This window comes from Poecilia reticulata, chromosome 12, assembly GCF_904066995.2.
Source record: "Poecilia reticulata chromosome 12, P_reticulata-male-v2, whole genome shotgun sequence".
Taxonomy (NCBI): domain Eukaryota; kingdom Metazoa; phylum Chordata; class Actinopteri; order Cyprinodontiformes; family Poeciliidae; genus Poecilia; species Poecilia reticulata.
The window spans coordinates 16,732,036-16,751,217 of NC_088841.1; the positions used below are offsets into that span (position 1 = coordinate 16,732,036).

At 39.1% G+C, this 19,182-nt stretch overlaps 4 protein-coding genes across 7 annotated transcripts in view; 2 read left to right on the forward strand and 2 right to left on the reverse strand.

The window, feature by feature from the left end:
• On the forward strand, positions 1–1,142 carry rnf208 (ring finger protein 208). Its single transcript, XM_008424068.3, has one exon. The coding sequence runs from the start codon at positions 1–3 to the stop codon at positions 775–777; it is 777 nt and encodes a 258-aa protein (XP_008422290.1). The 3' UTR covers positions 778–1,142.
• LOC103473665 (uncharacterized) lies at positions 467–10,090 on the reverse strand. Of its 4 annotated transcripts, none has more exons than XM_008424066.3 (7): positions 9,969–10,090; positions 7,966–8,042; positions 3,728–3,880; positions 3,477–3,615; positions 3,303–3,385; positions 3,093–3,190; positions 467–2,873 (listed from the first exon to the last, which is right to left on the reverse strand). In XM_008424066.3, the coding sequence occupies exons 2-7, from the start codon at positions 7,990–7,992 to the stop codon at positions 2,786–2,788; spliced, it is 588 nt and encodes a 195-aa protein (XP_008422288.1). In that variant the 5' UTR covers positions 7,993–8,042; positions 9,969–10,090; the 3' UTR covers positions 467–2,785. The 4 variants fall into 4 exon arrangements, with proteins under 4 accessions (XP_008422288.1, XP_008422287.1, XP_008422286.1 ...); XM_008424065.3 differs by having other exon boundaries at positions 9,947–10,041; XM_008424064.3 differs by lacking the exons at positions 7,966–8,042; positions 9,969–10,090 and adding an exon at positions 6,983–7,572.
• On the forward strand, positions 10,019–16,381 carry cimip2b (ciliary microtubule inner protein 2B). Its single transcript, XM_008424067.2, has 6 exons — positions 10,019–10,120; positions 10,940–11,106; positions 13,630–13,784; positions 14,413–14,539; positions 15,887–16,078; positions 16,211–16,381. The coding sequence occupies exons 1-6, from the start codon at positions 10,059–10,061 to the stop codon at positions 16,294–16,296; spliced, it is 789 nt and encodes a 262-aa protein (XP_008422289.1). The 5' UTR covers positions 10,019–10,058; the 3' UTR covers positions 16,297–16,381.
• Positions 16,376–19,182, reverse strand: part of LOC103473664 (AP-4 complex accessory subunit RUSC2) — an 11,984-nt gene continuing 9,177 nt past the window's right edge. Inside the window, exons 9-10 of the mRNA XM_008424062.3 lie at positions 18,067–18,721; positions 16,376–17,572 (exon numbers count right to left, since the gene is read on the reverse strand). Of these exons, the coding sequence (XP_008422284.2) occupies positions 17,461–17,572; positions 18,067–18,721 (767 nt within the window). The 3' untranslated portion in view covers positions 16,376–17,460. The remainder of the gene's footprint in view (positions 17,573–18,066; positions 18,722–19,182) is intronic.

Consider the following 19,182-nt stretch of genomic DNA (forward strand, 5'->3'; position numbering starts at 1 on the left):
ATGTCCTGCCTCAGGCGTCAGCCGCTGGCCATCCCCATGGACACGGTCAAAATCATCCAATCGGAGAAATTTCCCAGAGAGTGCCCCGTTCCAGTCACTCAACCTCGGTATGCCCCAGCTCCAAGAGTGGCGTGGGATGGCGGTGGTGAGGGTGAAATCATCGTCAACCAGGCCTGCAGTGACCTGACACTGGACATAGCACCGTCTCCCAGGCCAATGGTGTCTCCTCCGGCCCCACTGCTGCGCAGGGAACACAGCTTCCTGGCGCAGCGCAAAACCAGTGCCAATGAAATCTGCTACCATCAGTTCCACTACAAGATGGAAGACGTCATAGTCAACCAGTACGTGATCCGTTCCTCCTCCACTTCTTCCTCCACTTCCTCGTCCTCATCTTCAGGCCCCGTCATGCCGTGCGAGCCCCTGGAATGCCCCACCTGTGGTCACACGTACAACTTTGCGGGGAAGCGTCCGCGGATCCTCTCCTGCCTGCATTCGGTGTGTGAGGAGTGCCTGCAAATCCTCTACGAATCATGTCCCAAGTACAAGTTCATCTCCTGCCCCACATGTCGGCGCGAGACGGTGCTGTTCACTGACTATGGCCTCGCTGCTCTGGCCATCAACACCAGCATTCTGAGCCGCTTGCCCTCCGACCCCAACGGGCCCGTGCAGTGGGGCGGGGAGGCCGACCGCAGCTGCTACCAGACTGTGCGTCAATACTGCCAGTCAGCCTGCACCTGCCAGATTGCCAACCCGTTGTCCTCCTGTGGCATCATGTAGACAAGAGGGAGAAGGTGAGGACACTGCAGACAAGACTCAATGCTGCTCCCCACCAACACCACTCTTTTCATCTATAAGCTAAACCCTTTCTGCCAAGCCCCCCTCTCTCACATGTACAGTAAATAAATCCCTTCATAGATGTTATCTCTCTATATTTAATAACACAGGTGGATACTGTGTGGGACTTATGGATGCTGGTGATCCAGTACGAAGTAAATAAATGTATTTTATGTATGGACTGGAAAACTATTCACTGTCTCTCATTTGGTTGGATGTGTTTGTCATGACATCTCTTTACATGGGAATGCCAGGGGAGGTATGTCCCCCCCAACCTAGGAGAATACAAATTAAATAAATAAAAAACATATCTCCGAGTGGCCTTTTTTTTCAGTGCTCTGAAATGTAGTAACTGCAGAAAAATGTAGAACAAAACTATGAAATATTTTTAGCAATGCACTTTTACGGGCTTTTAAAGGAAGTGTAAATCCATAAAGAGCCACTTAAATATGTTACTATAGTCTGTCTATCCTGAGATCTTTGTTTTTTTAGTTACTTTTACTGAGATATGAGCTCTAGGATGGAAATCCTACCATGCCGCACCACCTGAAACATTTTCCAACTTCTTCAAAGGTAACCCAAGCCGTTCATAGGACGAAAGGCCAATTTCCTCCCAGCGAGTTCTGGGTTTTCCTCTGGTTTTGTTTCCACTGTAAGACGCCTGGAAAATCTACAAAGGGACTTGAGAGGCTTCCTTGTCAAATGTCTGAATAATTGCACTTAATTCCAGGATTGGTGTTACATAAGCTCAATTTACATTTCCCTAAATTATTTCTAATCAAAGTCAAATGGGAGGTATGACTTATTTGGACAAACAAATGGTTTTGGTTGATTTTATGACACTGAAAACATTGTCTCCCACAGGAGTTTTTGTGCCAGTGCTTTAACTTTCTCTGACCTTGGAGGCATTTTATTATTTTGGTTTAATAAGATGGCATTGTCCATCCATTCATTGCCAATTCCTGCTAATATTTACAGGCAACTAAAGATAGGCGGTTGCCTATAGCCAGCAGTTATTGGGCGAGAGATGGTGAACACCCTGGGCAGGTCGTCAGTCATTCACAGGTCAACGCAGAGACAAACAAAACAAACAACAATGCACGCACACCCTCGCACCTAATGACAGATTAGAGGAACTTTTTAACCTAACAAACCTGTTTGTGGACTCTGGGAGGAAGCAGGAGTACCCAGACAGAATTCATGCCTGAACAGAGAAAACATGCAATCCCCAGACTAGGATTTGAGCCCAGGACATTTTTGCTGCAAGGTAACGCTGACATGTTTAATAATACCTCATGTTTCATGAGATAATACCTGTTTCTACTATTAAACGTTAAGGAAACTGTATAATGCATGGTTAACTACAAGGATATGTATAAGGAAACCTTCCTGGATGTCATTTTTAAGCATATTCTCTTTGGTTTCTTCTCAGTACAAAGGCTGTAAATAAATAATGAAAGTACATAACATGACATTTCCTGCCTACTGCCATTTTGTGGCGTTCTCACAACCCCATCTTGATTTCTGAGATTTCATTTTAGCTCATTGCTAAAAACAAATAATCTGCATAACAATTTAAGTTATTTCCCTCCCTATTTAATATATATACATACATGCGGTTAAGCAATCTTAACACTTTATGTTGTGGGAAAAGATATTTTTATTTCACAGAATAAACAGTGATATTAATGAACACCATTATTGTTTAAATCCCACAGCTTTAAATGTAAAAAAAAAAATAACTGTGCAACAGGATATTTTTTATATTTCGAAAATAACAGTATCCATTCAACTTGATCTATGAGTAAACAAAAATGCCTTATATAAAAAAACCATGTTATTTTGCTGAATAATGAAAGGTTAGGAAGTCATTTACAAAGCAGCATTGATGCTGAGGCTGTTTTCTCTAAAAACCTCAAAATATTAGCTAATGGAAACTGACACAGTTGATTCAATCAGGCGACACTTTCCTTGACCTCCTGAACAGTTGGCTCAGCCGTCGGCGGGTCGTGATTTTCTCTGAAGACTGCGTCTGTGTGCTTCACAGATAAAACATTCATTAGTTTGACAGCATGCGCTGGAAATACCGAGCAAAAAGAAAAAATCTAAATAAAAACTTGAGATGAAAATATAAAGCTAAAACCGTACTCTCAGCAGAACGTCTGTTTTAATATCTGCATCATTGCGGCTGCATTTCCTCACAGCATTTCATGAACAATAGCTCTCGATTTAAAAGTTTCAGTGATTTAATGTCTCACCTCCTGCTGTCCGACACAGCAGACGCCACTCTTCTCAAAGACCCAAGTTTTAGCCTCTGGATTATATTTTTCTTGCTCGGTTCTTCTTTTGCGGATTCCTGTAAACGTACCGAAAGCTTGAGTTACAGCACAGCAGAAAAACGAAATACTTTGCAATAAGCAGAGTCTAGCTGCATTTGTCTTCAGTAGCTGCTTATGCAAATATCTCACCGTCGGCAAGACGTCTTCCTCCTCTATCTCTCGTAGATCACTCGCACTCTGTCGCTTCACTCTGGAGCTTAAGTTAAATTTTCCTGCACCAAACACAAACCCTGATTTAACCAGCAGTTCATTCCCAGACAACATTTAACAACAATATTCCCACTGAAGCGAAAGATGCCTTACTTAGATGCATCTTTGAAAAAGTTGTGTCCGAGGCTGATCTCTGTCGGAAATGGCGGGTTTTTTGCTGCTGAGGTTCGCTGGGAGTTTCCTGTGCGCTTTCAAGCCTGGGGTGGTCCTCCTGAGCATCTGCTGCATCATGCTGAAAAACAAGAACAGGCTTTAAGAAAATAAAGTTGCAGTTTGCTATGTTAAGTATAGAACTGAATAAATGCATGTTATGGATTCAAGACTGAATTCCTTGGAAGCCTCACCTTTTGCTCTTCGTGTTCCTGGGGAGTATCTCTCTCTGCCTGCATTGCTTGGTTTTGCATTTGATGTTTGGCATACAGTTCCATCTTTTGACAGACCCATTCCAAGTAGCACAGACCAGGACTGAGTTCCTTTCCCTCAAAAACACCAGAGCTCTGCACAAATAAATCCACAGGAAAAAATAAGCGTATAAATATAACTATAGATCTTGTGAAAGCTGACTGTATACACATACAGTCAGTATACACATAGATGGGTGAAAAATACCTTTAGAAAATGATGTACTTAGATGATTTATGTAGTAAATCATTTATATATTTGCTGACCAGTTATAAGATAAACTTGCTGTGGAGAATCATTCAAAATCTGATGGATCTATTTCAGATTTTTTTTATTACTAAAACGGTTTGGCTATTACAGTTAACCCTAATTTGTATACATAAGTCTAAGAAAGCTTTCAGTAGAAAAGACAAAGAACAAGAGGTGAGCAAAACTGACAAAACACCGAACAAAGAACTTGGAGGTACATAATTCAAATCTATTGTAAAATCAAAATCAAATCACATTTTATTTGTATAGCACATTTCAGCAGCAAGGCATTTCAAAGTGCTTTACATATTGTAGCTTCTGTCTTTCAATAAAATGTAGATGTGGTCAAGTTTTGCTCAAGCTTTCCAATTGAAAGCACTGCTGGCTTAGGCATTCAGAGTTAAACTGTGCTACTCAGACTTAGCCATTTAGAGACCAATTGTAATATTAACTATTTAAACTCTGATTTTTTTTTCTCTATAATGGTTCCTTGACCAAGCGGTTCTGTGCTGCTGTTGTTTTTGTTTGCTTACTGTCTTTGCAACCCACTGATTCAGCCTCATTCAAGAGAAGGGATTGGACCAAGTTGTTGATCATCTACCTGCAGCAATGCCTGGGTTTTGTTAGATAGCTAGCCTCTTACCAAATGGCATTAAATGATTAAGTGAATCTGACAGCACTGCAATATAAATCATTCTGAAGGGAACGGCATCTAATTGGAGCCTGAATCTACTGATACAAAATTAATCTGCAGGATTTCAAGAGGCTTTATATTTATAAAGCACTTTGGTTTTACTGAACAGTCTTACTGCTTTTATAGTTACGAGTCTCATTCACAGAACCATACACACAAATAAGCATACATTCACACACCAATACAAAGACAGATAAGCATCATGGAGTTAAGTACAGATAAGTACTGTTAAGAAAAATACATTTAAAATAACCTAGTTTTAAAACTTAACATGACTTGACTGAAATAGCCTAATTATAGTTTTAAAATGTATAACTTATTCTGGCCTATTGACCTTTATTTTACCTGTAGTTAAGGCAGATTGTCTGCCAAGATCTTTGATCTGCCCTCAGTAGCAATCAGTAGGAAGTTCCAGCTTTTCACACTGATCTGTCTGTGAAAACCATGAAGCAGCAGGACTTCAGGAGTTTTCACTTATTTTCACTTATTTAGAAAACTGGTGTTTGATCTTGTGAACAAATTGCAGGGAGTTTCTAACTTTAAAAAGGGTCAGAGACAGGTCCTGGTTGGATGAGTAAAGATATGCCTTATTTGAATAAATTAAAGAAGATACAATTTTCCACACAGAGTAACAAATTAGATCTTGCCCTTGCAATTTCTCCAAAAACGTTTTTGCTGTCCCTATCTCTTGTCTCAGGTAATTAATGTATGTCTCTATTATTTTGTAGTTTTCTGTTGTGTCTTATACTTTGTTCCGATTTGGATTAAATTCTGCAATTATGTGACGTCATCACGCATTGTTGTGTTTTGTCCCAAACGCGCCACCGTTCAAGAGAATCCGGGATCCAAACAGAAAGAAGGAGAGCCAGATTCTTTTCTAAATTTAATCCCACAAATAATTCTTCCTTAACAGTACCTTGACTAAAAACACATCAACAGATATTGGGGAGGAATCTGTAATAAAATCTATAATTTCCTTTCTTCAAAACAAGTCACTGCTGCAGACGATTATATAATTGGATATGAACTGGACCGGTTTGTCTAGAAAGTGAGTTGGCACCATCTCCTAAATGAAATTAAAATGAATTAGACAACTTCTAATAAACTTGTCAGTTTGTAGATTGTTTGTATTTACTTCTGTTTCATCTGTCAAAACAGGTTTTATTTGCTTGTATAATGTACAAAGGACCATTTTGCATAACCAGTCAATGCAGACATTCATATTGGTTTCCAGATTTTGTTTTTCATAGGCTGTCAGCAACAAGTTTTTGCAGTTAGGTCGGCTATCGGTTCACACTACCTGACTGCGTTCCTCAAAAAAACCTCAAACATGTTTGTTTTACTGTGACTGAGATCAAGTCATACACACATATAACGTCCACAAAGTTTCCGAGTTTACTGCCATTGGCTGACATAACTTCACCAGAAGAGCATAAAAGACAGAACTACGCTTTGCAATCTTCCTGCTTTTCATGCTGAGCAATTATTTTAGCCAGGCAGCAACAATAGAAGAGAAACCTCTGCAAGCACAAACCCAACGACTGAAATATTAACATATAAATAAATACAAAGTAGTTTCAGCGCAACTTCCTGATGGTGCTGATTTTAACTCAGCTCTTAATCAAATTCCAAATCACTGTTGATTTTCTCTGGCTGCTGGTTCAGACATGCCCGACAAACTCTTCAGCTTCCTTCGCCTTGTTTTCATTACGCGCACGTCTGCTCCCACCTAGTTAGACAGGTTTTGCATCCATTCCACCGTCACAGACTGTGAAGGTTGGGAACATAAAAGAGGTCCTGCATTGGTAATAACACACTCGCCTTACGCTTAGGAGCGACTTTGTGAAAAGGTGTTGCAATCGTTTCAACTGAAGACTTTCCCGTAACATTCACAAGCTTGAGCAATGCAAGACCGTACACGAGGCTGATTCACTGATGAGTGTGTAATCCCGAAACTACACCACAAACAAATGTAAGAGGTTGTGTTTAACTGTGACACAATCTACCCTGCATTAAAACTAAAATCTAAGAGATTACAACGGTTTGAATCATGAGTTTGAAAGAATCGTACCTGTGAGATCTGCTCGACAGAGCCTAATAAAATTGATTTTCTCTCCGTTTCTGGCATTTGCCCATTGGGGATAGGTGGGTCGAACCTCCTCCTCAAATTAAAACTCGCTGACCTTATACACCTTTTCAACTCAGATGTGTGTTGTTTGGGCAGGGAAGACGTTTTAGGCTGTTGGCTGAGCACCTCATAAACTTGCTTCCACCTCTTGGAGTCAGTCCTTTGTAGTTCTGGTTCTCCTTTTAGGTTCAAGGTTGTGGGGGCCTCTTCCGCTCTGCTGAGATGCAGGTTTGGAGAGGAAGACGACGACGAAGACAAAGTAGACAAGAGAACAGGTGGCTGAGGCGTTGAAGCAGCGGCGAAATTGTCACTTTGTAGGAGGAATAAATCCATCTCAGTGTTGTCTGCTGACAAAGAACCAGCTGTGGCAGGGTTTGGTGTTTCACAGCTGGCCGACTCCACTCCAGAGTCCACAGATTCCGAGCGTGGGTTTACTGCGATGTTGGAGACAGGTGCATGAGGCCCATCAGTGTTATCCCGTCGAAACTGGGACTCGGGACGAGTTCTCTCCTCATACACATAAGCCTCCATAAGGTTACTAAAGCTCCTGTATAAATCCATCTCTGAAAAGGTTCCAGCTTTGTCCCTCAAGTCGTTGCTGAATGCAAAAGGAAAGTGAGCAGGGCTCACAGTGAGGAAATCTGCACAGGTGAGGCGGTGATGTAGGGTTAAAAAAATTCCCTGTGACCTACCTCTGTTGTTTCACCACGCCTCTTAACATCACTACATGTAGATACCTGCTACTACCCGTCACTAGAAATAAGGAAGGAAATGTAGGTGTTTCTATAATTGAAGACTAATTTATCCCTTCAACTGTAAGAATGCGACATGAACAAGCCTCAACCCATTTGAAGGGTTCTGGGAAGTTTTTGTACTTATGGAAGCCTATAAGAAGGAATGCTAAGGTCAAACAGAAACCATAATCAGGAGATCTGTTGCTTATCTGTACCTCAAAAGCTAGACAGCATTACAGACTCCTAAAAACATTTCTCAGGGCGATACATTGTTGTCACATGCAAACGGAAAGAAAACGTTCAAACTATTTTGTCAGATCTACAAAGTAAACAAAGCAGGACTTATCAGAAACTGTAGGAATGTGCTGAACTGACCCTCCTGTCCACTGACATGACTGGCATTCCTCTGGTTTGTTAGGTCATCTGGTCTGATGCACAGACTCATTCATATTCTGTTAAAACAAACAAAAAGAAAGATTTTTATTTTTAAATGGAGGAAACGAGTTTCTGTTCGTGAGGGACATATTTGTAAGCCATTTTCACTCATAAAAGTATTCAGACCACTTGAACTTTAGCACATATTATCATTTAACAAACCACAAACTTTAATGTATTCTCGGTGGGTCTTATGCGAAAGACAAAGTACCACATACCATATTTTCCGGATTATAGAGCGCACCTCACTTGCCACCCACGAATTTTTATTTTTTTACTGCAAACGTACGTATACAAGCCGCAGGTATCTCTGCCGCTCCCAGTTTTCCACAAAGATGCAGCAGAACTTCTTTGTGTTGTTTTCATAATGAGGGGCTATGAGTCTGAAAACATTTCTCCGTCATCCCTGCTGCTAGCATGTGCTTGTTCTAAATTAAAATGAGCACTTTCTTCTTTGATTTCTAATTTTGACTCCCAATGATTCACCTCCTGTTAAAGAGCCCCCTGGTGGTTGAAGAAAAATCCACAGAAAAGCCGCACCCGGCTACAAGCTGCGTTGTTCAAAGCGTGGGAATAAAGTTGCGGCTAATAGTCAAAAATAAATAAATAAAAACAGTAATTGTGAAGTAACAGGTAAACGATACTAAGTTTTTTGTAAACAGACAATATTCTGGAAAGAGAGGCTTGTCTTTTGTCTGGCCGCCTTTAAAACTGATTACCGTGAAGGGAAATCCAGTAATTGCCATCTGTTTGCTAATATACTCCTTTTGTATTTTATTTAAGTTCAGTAAAAAAAAAATCTAACAGTTTTATGAAGGTATTGGAGGTTTGACAATATTATTGTTAATATGTGGTTTAAAGAACAAAGCAAGCAGGGATAAGGTTGTGGAGAAGATTAAAGAAGGAATGGTTCATAAAACAATAAGAACAACTGTAAACATACAAAGGCATGGCTTTCTTCCAAAACCGACATGTTGGACAAGAAGAATTACAATCTGAGAAGCAGTCAAGATGGCAATTGTAACTTTGGTGGAGCTGCTGGGATCCAAAGCTTAGGTAAGAGAATCACACGGAAATTATTTTAAGACGTACAGTGCACATTTCCCTGAACCTCAATTCACCTGGCGGTGGCTGCATAATCCTGTGGGTTTGCTTTTATCAAGCAGACACAGAAAAGATAGGAAAATTCAGGGCAATCCTTGGAAAAAATAAATATTTCAGACTGCGAAAAACGTGAGATTCAAGTAGAAGTTTGCTTTCCAGAAGGACAATAAGGTTTGATAACATTTTGGATCAATACTCATTGCTCATTCTTTTGTCATGTGAATATTGTCTATCTTATTTACTGATGTGCTAAATGTACCAATTATGTACATTTTTTATTTAGTCTAAAACACTATTCAGTGCATAAACCAGATTAATTCTTTCAAACATGGATGATCACTAACAACTGGGAATTTGCTCAAAAACAATAAGTTTTAATCTTTACTTTTTCATTTTTAACTATATCACTAAAAGTTATGTATATAAAAATATTTATATGATTCTCAATTCTTGAGGCAGATGGATTTTTCTTATTTGCTGTTTTAAGCCGAAATCCACCAGGGGTCGTAGTTGAGCAATTTTCAGACATTTCTTTCCAAACTGGTTTCCTGTTTGTGATGTCCGTTTAAAGTGTGCATAAAAAAATATAAAATTGTATTATTTGAAAACGGAAAGGGGGCTTTGTTTTAGAAATATTTGCTAATACATCTGAATACATCCCGAAAAATAAGAAACTAACAACCTTAATTTTAGTGGAACTCGACAAAATGTGTATTAAAATGACTTCGACTAAGGAAGGGTTTGTCGCGTTCCCGAAATACTAAATAGTCCCTATTTGCTTCATTTAAATTTGTTTTGTTCCGTTCTTGTAGCTCACGTCAGTTGGTTCTGTTACCCACAGCTCCATCCGTGTGTTTGGGTTTAAATTCCTCAGTAGCAACCAGTCAACAACGCAGAAAGGCTGGGATCCAAACACCTGTTGCTCCAACATGTCTGAATATGCCCCAGAAGTCAAATCATTCCTGCCAGCGGGTCCCTCCTACATCCCGGGGTGAGTAAATGTCCCCTTACAAATAAAATCCGACTGTAAGAATATGATTTGGCGCTCCACTATCAAAACTTCATCAAAACAACGCGCAGTAATACTGAAGGCAGTTAATTTGAAATGAAAGGTTTATCCGGGTGACTTTTTTTTTAGGAGTGAATTGTTTTTTATCTCAATAATTAGCAAAAAAATATTTTAAAAAAATAAATAAAATAAAATAAAATAAAATCACTGGAAAGCATTTAACAAATAGGCCACAACAAATGTATTCACAGTACATTGACTTTTATCTCATTGGTGTTGGGAATGATCCTACATCCTTGTCAATTTCTGCTCAGTCCCTTCATTGATGAGATGTCAAAGTACAAATGTTTCAGGTGTCTCCACAGACTGAGTTCTGGTTTAGATTATTTCAGGGTAGTTCAGAGATTTACCCTGAATCCTCATCTAAATTTTCTTGGGGCGTATGGCACGCACAAGACTTTGTCTGAAGGCGTTCACAGTTGATACATTTTAGTTGTGAAAATCACGTCTTCTACCTTGATTTACATACTCTTCAGAGCAATCTATGCATTTTAGGAGGGATTCTCCTTTTTGCTGGAGCGATAACAACAGTTGGTCTTCTGCAAAGTTCTGACTCAAAAGGGAATCTGAATCTCAATTGCTTGTTAAATAACCTGCTTGTCCAAAGTCGTGCTTTGACGGTTGCCCCAACTGACCTGTCAGAACCTATAGTGCAAAAAACACTTGAAGGGATCTAAGGTTTAATTCCCTGACAGAAAGGTGCCCTAAATTGTTTGTTTGTTTATTTGTGTTATTAATTAGGTACACAGGACACTGCCCTGGACTCAAGTTCACCATGGGCAAACCTTACGGGATGGTCACATCCGAACTGCTGTCTCAGAGGGCAAGGCACCCGGAGTACGACATATCTCGTCTGTCAGAAAACATTCCCGATAACGTGTTCCGGAAGTCAATACCAGGATTCACAGGTACTGAATAAGTTGGCCAATTTATCCTGATATTGCTTGTTTAAATGCACAAACGGCAAAATGTGTTTCTCTTGTTCTTGCAATAAGTTTCTGAGTTGTGAACAGTAACGTGAGAACAAAGTGGACATCTCTAAACTGCTTAATTATTCAGGAGAGGCGACAAGTGAAGTGAAACAGTGATACAGCGGAGGGGATTAAAAAGGTCACACGCAGGTGGTTAACAAAACCTGCTAACGGAAGTGAATCACTATGATAAAGCAACAGAAAATATGTCTGCAGCATCTAAAAGTCCAACAGTTTCTCAGATGAGTTGAATCAAATTCAACATATTGTCCCTTTTTTTTCAAAAGTTCTGATTTTAAATCAAAACAACATAGAAAATATTATATTTGAATTTAATTGGATTCAAAAATATTTTATTTATTCCAAAGGGGAAATTAGATGTTGTCATAATGCACATCATAGGTATTTCTGAAGAGTCATTATGGATGGTGATGCTGTGCATCTCCTTTGCAGTGAAGCTGAAGAGGCCTCTGACTGAAGACTGTTTGTGTATGATAATCTCATGACTGCCATAGAGAAGCATAAATAAATAAACATGAAAGTGAAACAAAGAGGAATTAAAAAAATTAAGCAACAGTTATGTTAAGTATATACTGTTGAAAATTATAAATAAATATTAATTATTAATATTAATAGTAAAATAACCTGGGAAGGTGCTTATTTTTCATTTGTTGGATGCAATATTTGGCACACAAATTTCTTTATCAAGCTATTTATTTCTATGTTTATTGTCTGTTATGTCATAGTTAGTAAGAACTACTCCTCATTTGCTTTTTGCCACTCCCCTTAAATTCCTGTCTGGTTAGACAGCCGGGATGTTGGAGTTGGGGATGTGATCAACAGAAGAGATGGCTTGACCTTCCTCTCTGTGCTCTGCATCCATTACGCCTTCTTTTTTAACCCCTCTAGGATTTAGATTCATAGTTCAGGTATTAATTAAGCTCATGAGATGCTGATCATCTGCTCCAAGTTGTAAAGCCGGTACCTTGTTGCCATGGTTATGCATCAAAACAATATTCCTGACACTGCATGCTGCCCTCTGCTGACAAGCTTTCTTTATGTGCTTCATTTAGTTTTTTCACCCTGTAAAAAAAAATACTGCCAAACTTGCCCTCTTGGAACCCCACAGAGAATCTATGCTGTTTAGCTGTAGAGAAAGACCAGAGCCACTAATGCAGATGAGCTGAAGGCCACTGTTAAAACAACCAGAGCTTCCTTAGCAACTCAGAAAGCCACAGGCTGATCATCTCTTGCACCGATGCAGTATTTCATGCAAAAAGAGCCTCTATATCAGTGGTCCCCAAACTACAGCCCGCGGGCCCCACCTCCACATTTGGTCTGGCCCCCTGAACAATACCAGAAAGCTTTATATAATGTATGGCCCTCACAGGAAAAAGTTTGGGGACCCCTGCTCTATACCAAGTATTCGATAACACTTTATTTGAAGGGGGGTGAATAAGACTGACATGACACTTTCATAAACATGGCATAACACCTGTCATGAACAGGTGTTATGCCTGTTCATGACAGGTGAACAGGCAGGTGACTGTTGTCAGAATTATTCTGACAACAGTCAGAATTATTCTGACTGTTGTCATAAAGTGTCATTCGGTAAATTATGACACTTTTAATACAAAGTTGACATTATTCAAAATGTCTTTGTTATGACAACTTGACATTAACCAATAAATCATCACTGTGTAAACTTTATCTTTAATAACATAAAGTTACCTAATTTTTAAAGTGCAATCAGTAATACTTTTATAACAAATTTATATCAGTAATGATTTCTTGGTTAATGTCAAGTTGTCATAACAAAGACATTTTGAATAATGTCAACTGTGTATTAAAAGTGTCATAATTTACCAAATGACGCTTCATGACAACAGTCATAAATATTCATGAAGGCTTATTCATGTTCATGACAGGTGTCATGTCATGTTTATGACTGTCATGTCAGTCTTATTCACCCCCTTTCAAATAAAGTGTTACCAAGTATTCAGTATAAAGACTATGCAAAATATAACATTACTATTCAAGAAGCTCTTTTCGTTGAAAATAAGGTGTTTTATCGGAAGTTATTCACAATTTTCTTAGAAATATGTATTAGTAGTTGCAGAAAACCATAATAATAGAAATTAACTCAAATATATTGGAAATATGTAACTTTATGAAATTAACGTATATATGTAATTTTCACTTTTTGAATTTAATTACTGAAATAAGATAATGTTCTAGGGCTGCACCGTGGTGGAGTAGCACTGCTGCCTTGCAGCAAGCAGATTGTGGGTTTTAATCCCAACATGGAATTTGCATGTTCTCAATATTCAATAATATTTCACAGTAGGATTGGTGTAAAATTCAACTGCCACCGGAGTCCATACGCACAAATTCCTAATCTTAGCAAAACCTCTGTAGAAATAGTCAAAAACTGAACCCTTAATGTTGATGTTTTGCTAGGTTTCATTCCAAGAAGTCGGAACTACTACGGCTGCAATTACAACGTGGCCTGTAAGAAAGCACAGACTGAAGTTTATCTGGCAGAGCAGGTGAAGCGCCAGCAACAATCAAAGCGTTTTCCTTCCGTCAACACCTACGGCAGCGAACACCTTGAAGTAAATTCATTATCTCTCTTGCACACAAATCTTTAGCTTCACCTCTGTCTTCTTGTCTCACAATAATGTTGGCAAAAAAAAAAAAGCTGGTTCATTCAACCCACAATGTCTTTCTTTGTGTTGGACTGGACTGTCTGCTGCTCCAGCAACTGCCTGATTGCACCTCACTTGCTCTCTGGTGTCTGTTTTAGTCACAGCAAGCTCCATGCAAATTGAATCATTTTCACACCTTTTGCAGATCTGCCTTGGTACCGAATTGCATCCAGGTTGGACATTTCCCTTTGGTGATAATTGCATTTCAAAAGGGTTATTGGTGTGATCTGTTTAGCTTATTATCAGTTAATTCCAGCACTACACTTGGATTTAATGGTTTACAAGATAGATTTTTGCAAAACCCTTTTAGATTTTTGTTACCACTTTTTCAGAAAGTGTAACTTCAGGGTGTAACGTTATGACTACCCATCTAATAGAGGACTAGTAGTCTACCTTTTGGTGCCAAAAAGGCTCACAACAATCAAAGCATAGACTCCACCAGACCCCTGAAGGTGTGCTGTGGTACCTGGCACAAAGAAATCAGTACATTTGAAAAGTCCTGTAAGTTGATCATTTTCCTGTGATTTTCACCCAGAGAGCCAAATCTCCGGTGACAGCAGCATTGGACAAGGTGTTTGTCTTCGAGTCCTTACATCCTTTTATACCTCCAGGAAATCCTTACCAAATGGAAGATGATAACCCCAAGAAGTACTTCATCCCAGGTACAGAAGACAGAAGAATCTGATGACGCTTTATAATTATTCAGATGAGAAGCTCTTCACAATCTTAGAGTTTGATTTGTTTCCTTTCTTTCTTTTTTATGGCTAATGCCAATTCTTTAACAAAAAACTTCCCCCCCAAAAAACATTTATACACACACATACATTTAGAACTGGGAACTTTATGTAAATAAGGCCACTTCTATTTCTGTTAATATTAATCTAAAGTTTTAAAGTTTCTCCTCAAGTTTTTGATATGGGCCATATCGGCAGTTACCCTGGGCCGCATTAGAAAGGGCCGTCGACCAGATAAACATAAAACACAACATATCTTTTGTGCTCTAGAAAAGTTTTGTGATGCATTTGCTGAGTAGGCCTACCATTCTTCCTGCTGACAATGGGGAGCCTATTTTACTTGCTTTGTGTTCGATTAGATTGATCTCATTCCAGGATAATATCAGACGATCTATGTTTTCGCATCCACCTGAATAATGTGCAGTTGCGCCACTGATGGCTGCTGTTCGACGTCCAAAAACCAGCCTGTTAGTGAAGGCATAATTACAAAAAAGGGCATTTTGGCAAATGCAACAACAGTTATTATTAACACTTATGAATACTTATTTTATAACTAAAGGTAGAACTTGGTCAACCAGATAATAATTTCTCAACATAGGCAACTCACATTAGCACACTTCTATCTTTTAACATTAAGGTAGTTTATACGTCTCAGTTGAACACATTACAAAACATTAAGTTGGAAATTTTATTTCAAAATGACATATAGCTATGCAGATCTGAAGCAGCATTCACAGACATTAATATCAAATCAATTTGGGGCCTGTGCAACTAAATATATTTTTAATGTTTTTTTTTTTTTTTCCACAGTGCAATAATCATATAACAAGTAACTTCAATATGTTTTAAAACAGGATTTGGGTGACCATGCCGTTTATCTTCTCTTTGCAGCAAACTTCTCTCATTGTTACATTATATTTGTCTTTTCTTCTTTGCAAAATTTATATATTCATTTCAATTAATTGGTTTCCTGGACTTAAACTGACTCTTAAGCCAAATTCAACAGTTATCAGTAGGATTTGCTGCAGGGCTTTTGAAAGGCTACACCAGATGTCTGATTTGTGAGCTTGGTTCAGTTTTGATGTGTATTTGGGTTTATTGTTCTGTGGGAACCTGTTATTCTATCCAAGTTTCAACCTTTTGACCTAAACAGTCATTGTCCAATTAAAAACCAAAATGTTTAGGGCGGTGCTTCAAACTTGCTCAATAGGGGTTCACTGGACAAAAGATAAGGAGCCATTCTCCTCTTACATTCAGAGTGATGTCTTTTCACAGGGTTTACAGGACATGTGCCATTTGCCCACAACTTCTATGGTAAAGGATTTTCCATCACCACCAATCAGGCACTGCAAGAGTACGGGAAACAACAGAAACGCTTGAAGGCAGACGAAAGGGACCCAACCCACCTGCCCATGTTCCATTCATCCAAAAAAGGCGTGATCCCGGGATTCACGGGGCATATACCAGGTCTGTGCTGCAAAACTGTAAGACCTTCTAGATCATTGTCTTAAAGTTAACTTTAAGACCTCGATGCAGAAGCCAACGCAACTTTACTGGTGAGCTTAAAGCATGATGCATGTTTCTCCAAAACCCCCACAGGATACAAGTTTATGGTGGGGGGTACGGCCGGCCGGCTCACTGAGGCCGCATTTGGAAAGACCTTCAGTAAATTCACCGATCCATGAAAGCCTGCCGCTTCCCCCCCATAGGGCACAACAATTCTCCACCATGAGCAACCTCCTAGAAAAATAAAACTGATTGCAGTTTAAAGTGTTTTAGGTCTTTATTGAGAGACTGATTGTCACAGGGCATTAGAGGGAGCAACCATGAAATAACAAAAACACTAAAGATGTGAAAAAAAGTTTCACGTTAAAATCCTCCATTTGCCAAATGTTAAAAAGAAAAAAAACAAAAAACATTTTTTTTCCCTTCATAAAATTTATGAGCGGTCTGTTAAAACATACCTGGCGCACATGTGATACATGACTCAGCCACCAGGGGGCTTTACTGTAGAGCAGCAAAACAACAGAAAAAAAAAAAAACTGAAAATTTCCAAAACCAAATGTACAACTAAGCTTTAGATCACTGAAGGATAAGAGCACCTACTGCATGTTTCTTAGGTCATGCACCTACAGTGAGTTCATGCTGGGAATATAACAGGAAAGGAAGCTGGTTAGAATAAAAGTTGCTGGGTTTGATATTTTTGGCATTGACATGAATATTTTAGTTTGTTTGCTTTACCTACATTAGAAATGAAAACCTAATCTGTGTGGTGGTTTGTAGAAATACAAGCAACTACAAAGAAAAGATATATAGGCACCAAATCCTGATTATCCAGATTATTGAACCTTATTCATTATAACATTAAGAAAAATATTTGTATTTGCTTTTATTTATTTTATCAAACTGTGATCAGAAACTGCACAGGAAAAGAGGAGAAAATACTCAGATGTGTGTTTTATCATTTTCTGTGATTCAGAGAGCTTGGAATAAAACGTGTTAACCTGTCAGATTAAATGTAACTTTAAAAAAAAAAACACAATTAAATTTTCATCAATTTTACACTGACATTTTTTTGTTTGAAACATCCAACTTTTAAACTGAAAAACAATTAGAAAAACATCCTTACAAATAATAATCTTTTCATAAAATCCCTAATGGAAAGACATGTTGGTATTCCTGCTGGAGAACATTTAGTCTTCTCCCATTACTGTGGTAATTTTCCTGCTCTTGTGCTTTTTTTGGTGCAGTGTTTTTGTTGCAGAATAAAAAGTTTAATCTGGCTTTGTAGAAGTTGTTCTGCACTTAACACTTTGTGTCATTAGAGTAAGGGGTCACATAGGTATGATTTAGTTTTCGGCACCCAAGCCAGTCTGAGGTGGTCCCAGCTTTATGGATATAATGGATTGAGCCAAAAGTCCGATCTGAATTCTGTCCAGCTGTAGCCACTGAGATGGTCGTCTGCGCATTTGGAGATGAAAAGAATAGAAGGAAGTTAATCAGAGGGGGAAAAATGACAGAAGCTACTGAAAAAAAAATACAGTTGAAAATTAATTAAAATTAAAATTAAGGCTGGGCAATATTGCTTAAAAATAAAATCTCGGACCAAATCCAATTTTCAAATTTAATTGCCTTTTTTCCCTCCATTTCTTTTCCTCAAAAGAAATTACAAAGGACACAAAATATTTTCAAAAACTGGCTTTGCATTTGACTTGAATTCAGTGTCTGAATAAATAGAAGCTGTAAAACACACATGTCAAACAAGAAGGTGAACTTCGGTTAGGCTGACGTCACTCTGAACTCCTGAAACCCATTTCAGCATTGGTTAGAAAAAATAAAAAATCACATTTTCCAAAAATGAAAAATCCTCAGAAACAGAAAATTTGATTCATAAAATGGATTTATTGCCCAGCCTTATTAAAAAAATTAGTTTTTCGTTCATTACTTCTCATTACCTTCGTTTTTGTGCTTCAGTGTGAGGCTGGGACCTTTTCTCAGCTCTGCTAGAAACACCAGCTGCTCCAAACAGCTTGGCCCACCGCAGGCCGCTCTGACAGGGACTGTCTTCCTGGACGGAAGCTGTTGCGTTTTGGCCTCTGCGGTCTTTTTCCACTTCTCTCTCGTTCTCCCTCCCGTCCACATGGGTTTGAAACAAAGTAGTACTTTTATGATCTAGGCTGTCGTTCACAGCTTTTGCTACACTCTGCACAAAATCTGGCTTGTTTGACAAAGAAGCCAAAAGCGGATTCCTGTTGTTTTGCGTGGCCCCATAATCCTGCTTGCAGCAACTTGAACTCTGAGACCGTAGAAACTCCTGCTCTCTCCGGTGCGATTGACTGTTTCGCCTGCAGTATTCCGACTTTCTGTTGGCTTGCAGCTTTGGCCAACTGGTCACAAGCAGGGCAGAGCACGGCTGAGGCGGGAGAGCGTCGCGCTCCTCCGAACACAGCTGTCTTTGACTTAACAGTCGTGGCTCCAGGAGAAGATTCAGGTCAAAGGGCAGCACTGAGAGCGGCTGAAGAAGAAGAAGCAGCTCCTGGAAGAGAGGCTGACAGCGACTCAGTGACGTAAACAGGAACCCCCAGGTGTGGTAGTACGCAGTAACGACATCTGTAAGAAAAAAAACCCCCACAGACATTGCAATGGGTCTGAAAGAAGCTTAAAGTAAGAGTCAGAGTTTATGTGTCTGGTCTTGCTTTACTTCTAAACACCCAAATAACAAGGATTGTCAACCAGATACCACACATTTATCTACAGTAGTCAACATCTTACAATTATGTTGAGGTTTTTTTTAAAGCTCAAGATTGATTTGTGCTTAATCTGAAAGTATCTTGCAAACGTATTCCAATCACTCCTTTATTATCTTTTTTTTTTGCATTTATGTTTCGCTGTAGAAATTCTAAACTTTGTGGCACATGTGACCTCAGGACAGCATCTCTACCTGAGCAGACTGACCAAATGACTGACATCTGCTTACTGGCCTGGCCCATGGTGAAAATAGAAGAGCTGATTCTGTAGATTGGTAAGCTTGGACAGACTAAAAAAAAGCTTGTTCATCAATACCAGTTTAA

Excerpts from the sequence above, each read along its gene's own strand:
- LOC103473665 (XM_008424063.3), bottom strand. The coding sequence starts at position 7,417 with ATGGATTTATACAGGAGCTTTAGTAACCTTATGGAGGCTTATGTGTAT. Across the intron at positions 3,386-3,476 it reads TTTTTCAAAGATGCATCTAA|GAAAATTTAACTTAAGCTCC; the intron begins GTAAGGCATCTT and ends TGTTTGGTGCAG. Across the intron at positions 2,874-3,092 it reads GCTGTGTCGGACAGCAGGAG|CACACAGACGCAGTCTTCAG; the intron begins GTGAGACATTAA and ends TTATCTGTGAAG.
- rnf208 (XM_008424068.3), top strand. The coding sequence starts at position 1 with ATGTCCTGCCTCAGGCGTCAGCCGCTGGCCATCCCCATGGACACGGTC.
- cimip2b (XM_008424067.2), top strand. The coding sequence starts at position 10,059 with ATGTCTGAATATGCCCCAGAAGTCAAATCATTCCTGCCAGCGGGTCCC. Across the intron at positions 10,121-10,939 it reads GGTCCCTCCTACATCCCGGG|GTACACAGGACACTGCCCTG; the intron begins GTGAGTAAATGT and ends GTTATTAATTAG. Across the intron at positions 14,540-15,886 it reads CAAGAAGTACTTCATCCCAG|GGTTTACAGGACATGTGCCA; the intron begins GTACAGAAGACA and ends GTCTTTTCACAG.